The sequence below is a fragment of the Giraffa tippelskirchi genome, chromosome 3 (assembly GCF_054371585.1).
Source record: "Giraffa tippelskirchi isolate mGirTip1 chromosome 3, T2T-mGirTip1v1.2.pri, whole genome shotgun sequence".
NCBI classification, from domain to species: Eukaryota; Metazoa; Chordata; class Mammalia; order Artiodactyla; family Giraffidae; genus Giraffa; species Giraffa tippelskirchi.
The window spans coordinates 168,168,494-168,183,657 of NC_137277.1; the positions used below are offsets into that span (position 1 = coordinate 168,168,494).

Genomic DNA, 15,164 nt, shown 5'->3' on the forward strand with positions numbered 1-15,164 from the left:
CCCTCTCTCCCCACCCCCCCACTTCCCCTTGAAGAGAAAAAAATGCAATGAAACAGAACTAATTTATCCCTTTCATATTACGGACTTGCTCCTGGGTATCTCTGCCATGTGGTACCCATTTGTTGGTGTCACGTGCTTCCACTTTAACACACAGATACATATTCAAACTACGTTGCAGCCCCATTCTTGCTGTGAGAGAGGAGCCCCACAGTAATGCCACCATTCAGAGAGTTTAGTAACACAGACTGGAAGCTCTATTTTGGTAACCTTTGCCTTGGAATACTTCTGTCCTGATCCCCACGTTATGCAAAACTCGCCTTTCTGATAAGAGGAACAACATCTGGTTTAAAGACTTAGAATTATTTTTAAAAAATTGATTTTGATGATGAGAAGAATGAAATTAGGATAAAAAGATAGGACTTCAAAAAAAAAAATTATACTCCACTCAAGAAAGGTTTCAGGATGTTTACAGCACACACATATACAGTAATAAGCTATTTATTTTTAAATTCAATGTTGCAGTATTTTTAGGAAAGGCCATTGATTTCAGGGCTTTATACTAAACCCACCATAACAACTAGATTAAATGCACTGACAAGGCGCCCTCTCGAAGCCCCCACCACTGATGGGCTGTTTTTGCACATCTCTTCCAAATGCTACCAGTCCCTCTAGACCGGCTTCATCACATCCTGCTAAAATACTTCCTCTGAATTAGCTGGATTGAATTGAAGGAGAAAGTAACCACATACTCACTTCCATCCAGAAATGCTTCTTGGAGAAACTGCTAGGTTTAGTAAAATTTCCACTTCCTAGGATTTTGCACTGAGGGACCATATTACATCACAGGAAGTTCACTGACTGCATGCCACAAAATAAGAACTATTTAAATTTCATGCCAAAACTAGGGTTTGTTGGAAATGCCTCAGTTCTTTATAACTCAGTTAACAGACCTCTTGTGTCATGCAATCAAACAATTCTGCTTTTTAAATGGGCCTGCCAAGTATGTCAGCCTAAATTACCAGTGTCTTTCACAGACTTCAAAGTACTGCCCGGAGAGGCTGATCTAAACCACCAAGAGGAGGGGTAGCTGACTACAACTCTGTAAGCTGCAAGAACATGCCAAATGATTTTATAAAGGAAGAAAAAAAGGGAAAAAGTGATACACAAAGTCCCTTAGTAAATGAGTATTGCATACAATTCAAATTTTTAGAACAGGCTTCTGCTTAGTGTAGATGCTCTTTCACCAAAAGACGAATGATCAAAAACAAATTAGGGGTGTTGGGTTATGTTATCATAAATGGCACAGAATGGAAAAGGACAGAGTCTTCAGGTCAATCTTTCCATTTCTCTTCCCACATTCACAGAGAAGCCCAAATGAAGATGCTAGGAGAAAGCCTACTGGGAAACCAACAAAGCTCCCAGGACAGCTGGAGGCCAATACTGAGCTTGAGAATAACTGTCTAGCCAAGCTCAGAACATAAGACAAATCATCTTGATCTTTAGTTTACTCCATCCAACAAATTTCTTTAATATTGGTGGTACCCATGAGATGATAGCTTATATTGCAAATTTTACTTACCTTCAGAAGAAATTCAGAGTAGGCCTAATGATTCACAGAAGCTACAGATTCTCGTGAAGACATACACCGTTAAAAATTAGATCTAATGTGGGAGAACAGGAACTTTTACGCACTTTTAATAGGACTGCATATTTGTGTTAAAAAAAAATCCTTTTTAGTAGAGAATTTAACAAGGTAGCAAACATTTAATGCGCACACCTATGGACTGACCCGGAGAAGGCAATGGCACCCCACTCCAGTACTCTTGCCTGGAGAATCCCATGGGTGGAGGAGCCTGGTAGGCTACAGTCCATGGGGTCGCTAAGAGTCGGACACGACTGAGCGACTTCACTTTCACTTTTCCCTTTCATGCACTGGAGAAGGAAATGGCAACCCACTCCAGTATTCTTGCCTGGAGAATCCCGGGGACGATGGAGCCTTGTGGGCTGCTGTCTATGGGGTCGCACAGAGTCGGACACGACTGAAGTGACTTAGCATGGACTGACCAACTTCAAAAAATACATATTTGTATAAGGGTACTAGGATGCTCGTTACAATAGATGTATTTTAGCAAAAACCTGGTAACAATCTAAAGTCATCATAATAGTCTGAGTAAATAAATTACAGTATATCCACACAATGGAATGCTAGGCATCCATTAAAAAGAATGAGGTGGGGGGACTTCCCTGTTGGTCCAGGGGTTAAGACTCCACCTTCCAATGCAGGCGGGCCCGAGTTCAATCTCTGGTCGGGGAAATAAGACCCCACATGCTGAAGCCAAAAAATAAAGAAAACATACACACACACACACACAACAACAAGCAATGAGGTAGACAGAATGCATTCATAGACAGTACAGAACAAGACAAAAAAGCATAATTCTATTTGTACGAACACTAAAAAGTACCTGGATCTGTGGCTACATACAGAAATGTAAAACACACAGTTAAATATGCATAGAATGTCTGGCAACTAATTAAAGGAGTAGGATTTGGGAAAAGGTGGATACGTGTTTTTTTTTTTTTAATGTGAAAATAGAATTAACTCTTAAAAATATGTATTTGGGAAAGTCCTTAAAGATATTACAAATACATTTTCAATTTTAAAAACAAACATAATAAAACTTAAGAACAATTTTCCTTAAAGCACTTCTATATTACAGCACTGAAGTAGAGACTTATCTTTTTCAAATAATGCTGAAGGCCAAGAAACAAATGTGAGGAAAAAACCATGACCTTCTCAATGCATGAAGGAAAAAGTTACATCCTTTTATTTCGTTAACATGAACCTGGAATGGATTTTTTATCTACTAAAAAAATACAATATTCAACGCATGACAGGGCACATTATAGTCACATTAGGAGATCTTAACTATGTTGAGCCAAATGTACTAAAATAACTTTCTATATTAAAAATGATGTTATTTACACAGTTAAGATGCCATCACATATGTGAATGATGCTACTTCAAATATTGTTAAGGTCAATGTTCCCTACACCCATACTTTTTGAATTATTATTTGGAAACTCTACATGCCAAAAATATAAAGTAGTAAAATTAAATTAATCCAGACTGATGACATAAGCTCTCTTCAGAGAGCCACATTCCACATGTGGATGCTAGATAATCTCCTAATATTTAATGGCTGCAGAATTAATGGACAATTTCTCAGAGCTGAAGTATTTTACAAGCTCATAATGAAAATGCTTTCATTGAGCTTTTTATCAAGGAAAGAATTATACAAAAAACTACAAAGATTGGGCCCCTTTATTTTAGTAGGTTATAATATAGAACAGACACATGAAAGGTGCAAACCAACAGCAAACAGAAGGAACAAACCAAATCATAGAAGAACAGTGAATCAGCTATGTTCCAGGAGCCATGGTGGTGCAGGGGGCAGAACAGACAAGAAGACAAGAATCTTAAATATATTAAAGATGGAAAAAAAAAAAATTACCTTCCAAAGTTTAAAAAAAAAATTTCTGGATTTCCACATCCAAACTAAGCAGGTTAAGAAGTAGAGCATTCTCTGGTTTAGAAAAGCTGCAGGGAGAATGAGAAGGTTTAGGAACTATTTAAACAGCAATTTGGCAGGGCAGAAGAAATGCAGCCCTACCACGACTGAAGCAATGCTCTGCAGATATAGGAATGGTCTAAGCAAGAAGTAAAGGTTTGGAGCAAGTGTCCTTGCTGAGGCCAGTGAGGTACCCGGACTCTTCCGCAGGTCAAGGGCCTTTAACCCATTTCTCCTACTAGAATAAATATTAGCACCCCAAATTCTTCCCTAGTGGCTCAGACAGTAAAGAATCTGTCTGCAGTACGGGAGACCTGGGTTCAATACCTGGGTTGGGAAGATCCCCTGGAGGAGGGCAAGACTATCCACTCTAGTATTCCTGCCTGGAAAATCCCCATGGACAGAGGAGCCTGGCAGGCTACAGTCCATGGGGTCACAAAGATTTAGGCAGGACTGAGTGACTAAGCACACAGCACAAATTCTTTAAACTAAGGCACAATATGATTATCACCAATATATGTCAACGGACAACGGGATGACTGCATTATGCTAAATGTATTTATTTAAATATAAACGTTTCCTTTAAAAAAATATTTTAATGTATTTATTGATTTGGCTGTGCCAGGTCTTAGGTGCAGCACGTGAACTCTTTAGTTGCAGCACATGGGATCTAGTTCCCTGACTAGGGATCAAACCCAGGCCCCCATTAGCCACTGGACCACCAGGGAAGTCCATACCGTGCTAAATGTAAATCACCCTATATGCTTGCTCTACAAAGTCAAACTAAGTCTTCCTTTTATCATTCCTTTTAAACCTAGGCTCCACCCTATGATGCTTGTTCTCCTGCCATTATTGTGAGCTTCGAGGCATCCTGGCAGCTTCAAGGACCACTGTGGAATAAACTGTGACAGGCAGAATTCAATCTGCACTTAATAAAAATCCAGAGTGTGGGACTTGGCAAAATATATTTGCATTTGTGGGCACAAAGGTTAGCAATCCCACTCCACAACTGCTCCTCTGAAGTAATCTTTTACTATTTTGTCTGCAGTTTCTCCTCCACACTGAAAAGACAAATGTAACAACTGAAAGAGACCAGTTAGTCACACGGCAGTCTAATCTGATGGCTTCAGTTCAGTCTCTATTGGACTTCGTTGTTACAATAAAGCTGAAAATTTACCCCACAGCAGAGTCTGCATTTAACTTCTCTTTTCAGAGACACACATCACTCTGCCCAATAAAAAGGATAAATCAGCTTAGTCCCTCAAGTCAGGACTAACCTTTTTTTTTAAATGTTGCAGCAACTTCAGATCAGGAGTGTGTCTGACTCAGAGTGGAAACCCTCACACTTGAGGAGGGTGCCCAAGTCTCTCACTGGGCAGGCTGCCAGCCTCATGTCATGGCCAGTGAGAAAGTCCACAATGGCATATGAAACTGTCTGATGAGGTCAAATAGGGGCTGAGGGACTTTCATCCACTCTTACAGGAACGCAGGTCAGACAGAATTTGTGGGAGTCATACTGAATCCAGTAAAGATTCCCTTTCCATTTCCATCTTGGAAGATATGCTTGGCTACACAAAACTGAAGGGATGCTGAGAGTGTTGGGTTTTCCCTAATGTCACAAAACCAATTAGCAGCAGTTGTCACTCCCTTCTCGGTGCGATCAGGGTGTCTTACACACTCACTTGCAGCACCACCTGTAAAAACTGTTCACTGGTCTGTCTCAAGGCTGCAACCTTTCATTCCAAGCAGGTCCCTGGCAAAGAAAAGGAACTTACAAAATATCTTTTAGCAGTACAGCGAATGAGAATGTCTTGACCACTCTTCCCACACACCTTCACCCTTTTTCAACCAACAGTTTGAGTACTGCCCTCACCAGTGAAAATATGGGACATTTTCATAGTTAGCTGGAAGACTGCTCTATCATTCTACCTTTGATGATCTAGATTTTTTTCTTCAAAATTGTTTCATTATTTAGGAGGAAATGGCTAATGTAAATCCAAAAGAGAGAAGATTCCTGGTTTGAGAGACAGTAAAAACATATGCCTAATTCACTGAAAAGAAGTGGGTGATAAACTGCTCAAAACACAACCTTCTTATTTTAAGTAAATTCCCACAGTATGAGTTTTCTTTTCCTTAAAAAAAAAAAATAGTGCACAACAGAAGAAAAACCAATTAAGTCAAAAGTTAGGATAAAAATGAGTCCCGCCTGTCTTAGCAAGGTGGTATTAACCCTTTAATGACCCGCCAATTTTTAATTCATTCTCAAAATTTCCAGAGACCTCAAGATGCTAGGTATCTGGCCTTAGGGACTGCTAATACCCTGACAGAGCAAACACTAAACAGTGCTTATTACGTGGCTGCAACTTTCTAAAATACATTTAACTTTTACAACAAACCTCATGAAAAAAGTGCTACTGCTGTTCTCGCTGTACAGATAAGGAAACTGAGGCACTGAGAAATTAAATTGTCTAAAGTTTAGCAGCTGGTAAGAGGTGACAGAGAATGAGACTGGTTGGATGGCACCACTGACTCAATGGGCACGAGTTTGAGTAAGCTCCGGGAAATAGTGAAGGACAGGGAAGCCTGGTGTGCTGCAGTCCATGGGGTTACAGGGAGCGGATACGACTTAGCGATAGAACAACAACAAATGGCAGAAGCAGGGCTCAAATGCAGGCACTCTAGCTGCAGAGTTGCTCGTGGACCTGCAGAGCCAGGCTGCCTCTCCTACAGAGTCCTCTCTGCACAGCAGACGACAGGCAGGGAGGCCACAGGTCCACAATGAGAATGATCCACCAGAAAAGCTTCTTCTGCTATGAAACAGAATCCAGGCGTACGGAAATAGGAAACACAGTCCCCATAAATTAAAGCAAAGCTATGTTTTCAACGTGGTAGACTTACTGAGCACATTTACCTCTTCTTACTCCTCAGATGCCATTGATATGACAGAAAATTCTAAGGAAAAAGAATGAACCATACGGTGCAAGACAGCAGGCCAAAGTCATATCAGTTAAAAAATGGACTGATATGGAAAACAGAGCAGAATGATCACAACTAAACAGTTATAAAAGAGATCTGCTGCAGAGAGAAGAACTACTCTTTCTGAAGAAACAAAAGTGCAGCAGAAATACAAATCCTCAAGTTAAAAAGTACATATACGGATGGGGTTTTTGAATCATCACCAGGGTGATTTGTTCAATGATGGCCTATGGCACTCATACTTAAGAACAGCTCTCTTTCAACCTCCACACATGGGCCTTGGGGCCTTCCCAAGAAACACAGAGAGAAAGAAACCCAGCAAAGGCACCCCTACCCAGCACTGCAATAGAGTGAAATGCTCTACGCCTACGGCAAAGTCTTCCCATGGCAACTGTGGGGACTGCAGCTCGCTTCTCACTCACACCCTCCAGGCTCCAAGTTGCCTGCCTGAGAGCAGGGGAGCCCTGCAGGGAGCCTCTGCTACCAGGGAAGAGGCCTGGTGGTGAAATAGTATTACAGAACTTTTGAGGAAATCTCGAGTAATTAACCTAACCCTATATTTAGAAATATGAATGATCATCAAGGATGAAAACAACATAAAACTCAAAGAACTAGTGTGACAGATAACAAGTCAAAGTTAACAGAAAAAATTGACATTGGGATAATAACAAATTCTCAGTTATCTGTACCAAGGGATGGTTAGAGGCAATAAGAACCCTCAAAACTATTTGCAGCTGGCACTGAAGATGGCTTTTCTGTTACAGCAGATTTATCACCCAAGGAACATTCTACAGGGACTGATATGAAAATGAACTTATATTCTCTAAGGATATGACCACTATATTTAATATAGTGCTGAGACCAAAATCCTGGCCCTAGCCCTAAGTTCCTCATTTTAAGCGACTCTGAACAAATTACCAATCTTCTGTCTTAACTTTCCAGCATATTAAATGGGGACAATATTTTGTCCCATTTGCCTCAAAGAGATGTTTTAACAATCAAAAAGTACCTTAAAACTTTTTTTCTTGAAAAGCAAAAAGCACAATACAAATGCACGGTGACGCAGTTAATTGAAGACAGGCTACATACTGGGAAGCAGATGGAATCCAGCCTTTGGCTGGAAGGTTTGCGGTGGACAGTCCGCCACAGACAGTCAAGGTGGTTGTACCTCTGTACTATCTATTTCCTAACACAGGCTGGTTTACAGTCGGTGGTTCTTGACTACTTTCTGGTACTTAGAATGACGCCATATTGTCCTCTTCATGAGAAACTGAGGAAAAGGCCTCTTCTTTTGTGAACTGATTCAGAGGAACCCACCGTGCGCTTTGCAGAGTCTGCAGTAGACCGGATACTGCTGGGACTTCAACGGCTAAATCCAGGGACTCAAAACAAACACTGCCAGTGATTTAGTTCTCTGAGGGCACTGCTCACCAAGAGATATCATATATGCAGCTCCAAACAGTCAAGTCAAACTTACATTAAGTTGAAGACATGGAGAAGTCTGAATGAGACTGGCTTTCTTGGCAATCAGGTTTAAGTACTTATTACATACTTAATATATTTATTAAATAACCACTATATTACAAATACTAGATGAAGCAACCTGGCTATACTAACAAGTTCAGACCATACTGAAAAGAAGCAAAAACTGGTAAAACAGATTTATAATCACTGGACAACAGTGATAGGAACAATCACTGCTAAACCAGAATGGTAAGATATAAAGTACGCCAAAATGATACACATATAAATCACAACATAAGGAAACAAGAAGTACTCTATAGTGCTTTTCAGGTTGAGGTTTTAATAGAGCTCTTCATAAATATTATTAAACTCAGTTAAAATTTGTTTTCTATTAAAAGCAAGAGATACTGTAGTCAAGTATCTGCCCCTTGCTTGGATTGATTCACAAGAATCAGTCATGAAAATTAAATTTATGAAACAACTGGAAAAATTCAAACACTAGCTAGATATTTAATGATAAGATATAATAACAGTGGTGGGTTATTAAGAAAAAAAGCCAAACCAGTGATACTCCTTATCTTTCAGAAACAGAATCTAAAGTGTTTGTTGCTGAAATGATAGGATGTCTAGGATTTACACTACTCTAATATGTGGCAGTGGGTTGGAGTAGACATGAAGGAAAGCTGGCCACATGTGTGTTGATAACTGTTGAAGCTGGGTGCTGGAATCACAGGAATAGTTACATTATTTTCTCTACTTTTATATATAGTTGAAATTTTCATAATAAAAAAATTCTTTAAATATACAAATCAAAGGTGACTCATTCTTACCTCTGCTGGAGTCTTTTATTACAATGTCAGAGATTTCAAACAGCTTCAGAGGAAGCGGCATCTTCCGATTGGCAGCTATGGTTTTAAGGAGTCCAGGAAGAAGGGTCGTGCGTGCCACCTGCAGGAGAAGACGTGAAACTGCACTGACCAAACAGGAATCAAACGCTTAGTTCAAGACTTTGTGGTCTCACAGGAAGACACTATTGGCAAATGCAATGCCTAAATATCTCAGTCATTTTTAATTTCGGGACTTCATGTTCTGCTTCATTTCACAAAGTAACTGAAGTAGATTACAATAACTACAAATATTTATATAGATTAAACATGAATTAAACCAAATTTTTAAAAACTAGGACCAGGGAAAATGTAAATGCAATAAAAAATACCTGGACAATGAGGAAAACAGGACACAAATACGTAGGCACTACAAAAAACCATGAAGCTGCCATGAGCTGCTATATGACCATAGTTTTCAGCTTAGTAGCCAAAACAAATAGGAAAACATGCATAGTTATTTCATTCTTAATGAAGAAATACAAACACACATCCTAATTCTTTTTTTTTTTTTAAAGGAAAAACCTCCCTGCTTTTGTCCATGAAATAAATTTCTCCTTCTAAGCTCTATGAGATGTTAGTTTCCAACACATCATGTTACCAGAAGGGCTTTATGAGTGGTGGTGTTACATCTGCAGTCGGCCTCCAACACCATTACTTCCTGTCTAAGCTCTGCCCGAGCTTCTGAAGCTAATTTCTCTGCTTCTACTTAGCACTGTCTTATGATCTATTATTCTCCCCACAGAGTGATCCTTTAAGACCTGAATCAGACCGTGGAACTCTCCTGCTCAAAAACCTCCAACAGGCTTCTATCAGATTTTGAATAAAACCCATGCCCTATGTGGGGCTTTATGTGAATCTGGCCCCAGCTCCCTCTCCAGCCCCAGTACTCGCAGCTTCCCCTGGCTTACTGCACATGTTCCAGGCACACTTGCTCCACACCCCATCCCAAGCTCCACACTGGCTCTTTCCTCTGACTCACGCGTTCTTCCTCTAGATCGTGTGTAGCTATCTTATTTCCTTCAGATCTCTGCTCAAAGGTCTAAGTGGTTCTACATGGGCTTGCCCTGCCCATTCTGGCTAAAACAGCAGCCCCTCCTAGATCCCGCACAAGTAATAGTAAGCCCTTAAAAGGACCTGCTAGATTGTGCTGAGCAAAGAAGAGAACACCCTTCCTACCACAGTCTTTCCACCAGCAAGCTGCTATCAGTCTTCAACTTCGTGCTTCCTGAAATACAGGGCACTTTCCCAACCAGAGAGAAAAGTGCCCAAACTGTTCACAGAACAAAACCACAATGTTAAAAACAAGTTTAACTTATTGGAATCGAAACAAGCTACTTTGACAGATAAATTCTCTTAGAACTTTTTTATTCACTTTATTCTATAGATAAGATTTATTTACTTCAAAACTCACAGCAATACAAAAAATTAAACTGGAATCAGATCAAGCTCCTAGATCTAATTCTAATTTACTGAAACTATGGGGGACCACCAGAATATAGTCAGCAAAACCCTAAATGTGAGAACTCCACAGGGTAAGTGACCCAGTTTCTTCCACCAAGTCAAAGGAGGACAGAGACAGAGGAAGAGATGAATGGATGGAGGGACAACCTGTGGATTAAGAGAGACTAAGAAGCACATCAGTCAAAATCACATTGAGGTATGAACTTCATTTGAATCCCAAATCAAACAAACTATTAAAATGAGGAGGAGGGGACATATGTATACCTATGGCTGACTCATGTGGAGGTTTGACAGAAAACAACAAAATTCTGTAAAGCAATTATCTTTTCTAATTAAAAAATAAAAAAATTTTAAAAATTACAAAAAATAAAAGAACTTTGAGAAATTTTGAACAATAATTAGATAATAAGGATATTAGGAATACTGTTGTTAATTTAAGGGGATATGGTAACATTCTGTAATTGTCTTTACAATTATAGTTAAATTTCACATACTTCAGTAAATAACACTTTTCTTATTTCATCCATTTTCTAATATATCTACTACCAAAAAATACCCCAAAGTTAAGAATTAAGCAAAAGAAAGAGTAAGCTTAGACAATAAACTGATAGAAGACCATGAACAACGTACATTTATTTTAACCATAAATAAATATCAACTTGTTAGCCACATTAGTAATGGTAGGACATTATTCGTCAAGTGAGGGTAAAATACAGAATCTGGCAAATCTAAAACACAGACTCTCATCTCTTATGTATTTAACGCAGAAATATTGATTCTTATGCATGCTGAAGTACAGCTATTTATAGTGACATTTAATGTGCTTCTGATTTATTTTCTTTCCACTTATATAAAATAGGCAGGATGTAAACCCTAAAAAATATAAAATTATCACAGTGTAAGATACCTATCAAGCTTGATAAGTGAACCTAGAAGAAAAAAAAAAAAAACACTTGGGAAAAAACTCAAAAATCCATTAAGATTTACTTTAAAATTTCCATCCATTTATGATGAGTGAATCAACACCTGTTCCATTCTATGCAAATGGATTTGAGTATCTCTTATTAAAAAGAACACCTAAGACATCTTAGAAAAGCCAGTGGGCCTCAGAAACAAAACATAAAAACTCGTTATTACAATCCTTCTAAACTAGCGTAAGGATTCTTCAAAGTTCTGACACTGAATAGAGACAGAACTCAAGTCCCTGATGCATATTATTACCAATTAGTTATTCAGTTTAGTTCTCATCTGCCACATCTGGTTGTTCTTCAGTTGCTCAGTCGTGTCAGACTCTCTGTGACCCCATGGACTGCAGTGCACCAGGCTTCCCTGTCCTATTTGGTAGGGAGTTCTACTGATTAAATCAAACTTAAAAAAAAAAATCTAAATTTTAACATTTTTAGAACTTTTAAAATGTCAAGAACTAATTCAGCTACTACTTTTACAAAAGTGAAAATCAAGATCCAAAGAAACATACAAATCACAGAATTCAGATGAAATCAACTTTCTTAAAAGCATTTCCTTCCAATTCTAAGATTCCCTTTGATGCTAGAATGAATCTAATAGACAGGATCCTCTCTAAAGCCTCAGTTAAACAAATCATGCATGCGTGCTCAGTTGCTTCAGTTGTATCTGACTCTTTGCAACTCCATGGACTGTAGCCTGCCAGGCTCCTCTGTCCACGGGATTCTCCAGGCAAGAAAACTGGAGTGGGTTGCTGTGCCCTCCTCCAGAGGCTCTTCCCAACCCAGGGGTCAAACTCACGTCTCCTGCATTGGCAGGTGAGCCATGGGGGAAGCCCAAACATATCACAGATAGGCATACATAAGAAAAAAGAGTGAGCTTATTAAAGTATGAAAGATAAGACAACTCAAACTTATTAATAAGACATTATAACTTTGAAATGCTCTCTTTTTGTAATTTGTGCGCTAATCTATAATGTATATCACTTCACATTTACTTCTAAGGGAGTATCACTCTCATTTAAATATGTATCATAACCTTGACATGAAACTGCCGATACACTAGACAATCACAATGGAAGGCACAGTCAGCAGAGTCTAGAACTGGCATAATGATTTAATTTAAAGCAAAAGACTTATTGGAGGCTCTGGGAACAGGTGTTGATTCACTCGTAAATGGGTGGAAAAGAGGTGAAACCTGAAAATATTAAAAAAAAAAAATCAATTGTGAAATGGAAAGTTGAGATAAGAAAGGTTGGGCTAGTTAGAACTAAGCAAGTAAGAACCACCTATATAGCTAATCAAGAAAAGATTATAAAACGTCCTAAGAAGTTTTGTCAGCAAAGTATATAAGAACACAACATAAACTCATCCAAGAAGAGATTCTAAAGATGCTCTAAAATTCTGGCCCCTGAGATAAAACAACTGATGAGATTTCATAACCCACGTACTGCCTCTCGGTTTTTACCCATTTTCTTGTCTACTTAAAACCCTTACCTGGAATTCGGCCGTTTTAGGATTACTTATGTGGACAGCCTTGGTTGCAGAGATATCCATACCCAGTTTGTCAGCAATATCTTCTTGGGAGCACTAAGGAATACATGAAAATATATCAATGTGGAAACACAATGACTAAATCTTAAAGTATTTAATATTGTAACAACTTATAATGGTCTCATGGCAATGCAGATGATATAAATCAGTAAACTAAGAATAAGTATGTATCAATTACATTCAGGTCAACAGCAGATGCAATTCAACATTAATAGTTCTCTTACCAGAGTTCTAACCATGGTGCAGAGCTAAAGCACATTTTTCACATGGAGTTGGTGGTATAGCCTGTACTTAGGCCCTCCTACATTGACCTTACCAGTCCAATCTCCAACAATTCCTTTCTTATTCCCTGAACTGTTTACTTTTCCATACCTTTACCTGAAATGCCTTCCTGCCCAACTTGTGGCCACCACCTCCCGCCAAGATTCTACTTAAAAGACATCTCTTCCATAAAAATATCCCTAATGACTTCAGGAAGAAATTCTCTCTCCCTCCTTGGTGTTCATACAGCTTTCTGTTTTGACTACTATTGTAACCTCTGCGAAATCCACACTGACTTGTGGCAGAACAGTGGGTGGAACTGAGAAGAATTCAAGTGGCCTGAGTTATGTCATTTAACTTCTGTGTGTACATGCTTGATGAAGCTCTGGGTCATGAACAAACTCCTAAGCACTCACCTACCAAAACCCACTCACCCACCACCCACTCTTAAAAACCAGGATGGTAGGCAGAATTATGAAAATAAAACTTAATGACTAGGAGATACAGTAAGTCAAATAAATGTAACGAGATAAAGAAATAGAATGCCTGGCACAAAGTAAGTTATCAAAAAATAGTAATGATGATTGGTGGTGGTGGTTTAGTCACTAAGTCATGTCTGACTCTCGCAACCCCATGGACTGTAGCCCGCCAGGCTCCTTTGTCCATGGGGATTCTCTAGGCAAGAATACTGGCACAATTTTATGGACTCTGAGGGAGAAGGTGAGGGTGGGACGTTCTGGGAGAATAGCATTGAAACATGTATATTATCGTATGTGAAACAGAACACCATTCCATGTTCGATGCATGAGACAAGGGCTCAGGGCCGGGGCAATGGGATGACCCAGAGGGATGGGATGGGGAGGGAGGTGGGTGGGGGGTCCAGGAAGGGGAACACATGTAAACCCATGGCTGATTCATGTCAATGTATGGCAAAAACTATTACAATATTGTAAAGTAATTAGCCCCCAACTAAAATAAATAAATTTATTAAAAAAAAAAAAAAAAGAATACTGAAGTGGGCTGCTATTTCCTCCTCCAGGGGATCTTCCCGACCCAGTAATCAAACCCAGGTCTCTAGCACTGCAGGCGGATTCTTTACCATTGGAACTACCAGGGAAGCCAATTAATGATGGTAATAAGTCACTATTAAGAATAAACAATTATCACATAACTTTCTGAGTTTAAAAATTAACATGAAAACTGATGTATCATCAGATTACTCTTTTCTGTTTTCCAACATTGGGTGATATTCATTGCACTGTTCTACAAAATTGTCCTCAAGGACTACTGCTGCTGCTGCTGCTAAGTCGCTTCAGTCGTGTCCGACTCTGTGCGACCCCATAGGTGGCAACCCACCAGGCTCCGCCGTCCCTGGGATTCTCCAGGCAAGAACACTGGAGTGGGTTGCTATTTCCTTCTCTAATGCATGAGAGTGAAAAGTGAAAGTGAAGTCACTTGTGTCCGACTCTTCGCGACCCCATGGACTGCAGCCTACCAGGCTCCTCTGTCCATAGGATTTTCCAGGCAACAGTACTGGAGTGGGTTGCCATTGCCTTCTCTAAGGACTAGTGGTCTGTATTTCACTTAGAAAAAAACGAACAGGTTTATATGGATTTTATGCCACTGTCAGTTCTAAAGACTTCTGCCTCGCTCTTTTGGAAGAGATTCTGAAGACACATTCAGGCACAGCAGAAGAGAGCTCCCGAGCCGGCACAGCAGCAGTGGTGGGGACAGTGGCAGGCACAGTGGGAATAAACATTTTTTCTTCCATAACATGGAGGAATTTAGATTTAGATATAATGTGACCGATCAACTAGGAAACGCAGTTTACACGATGCAATCTATTCTCAAACAGAACCAGTACTGTCTGTATAAATGAAAAAGGCCCCACAGACACACAGCTACCCAGCTAGGTATCTGCGTGACTTCCACTTTATTGTGATGATGGATGACAAAGGACAGAGATAAGAAGAAATTTAAATCAGGTATCCTGAAGGGGTATTAGTGGGTACACAGGATGAAATGTT

General features: G+C 39.5%; 1 protein-coding gene across 3 annotated transcripts in view; it reads right to left on the reverse strand.

Moving 5' to 3' along the window:
- Positions 1-15,164, reverse strand: part of FARSB (phenylalanyl-tRNA synthetase subunit beta) — a 70,077-nt gene that overhangs the window by 23,737 nt on the left and 31,176 nt on the right. For all 3 annotated transcript variants that reach the window (XR_014079360.1, XM_081579457.1, XM_081579456.1), the window contains 2 exons: positions 12,820-12,912; positions 8,843-8,960 (listed from right to left, as the gene is read on the reverse strand). Coding sequence is in view for 2 of the 3 variants with exons in the window: in XM_081579457.1 (XP_081435583.1) it covers positions 8,843-8,960; positions 12,820-12,912 (211 nt within the window). In the remaining variant the exon portion in view is untranslated. The remainder of the gene's footprint in view (positions 1-8,842; positions 8,961-12,819; positions 12,913-15,164) is intronic.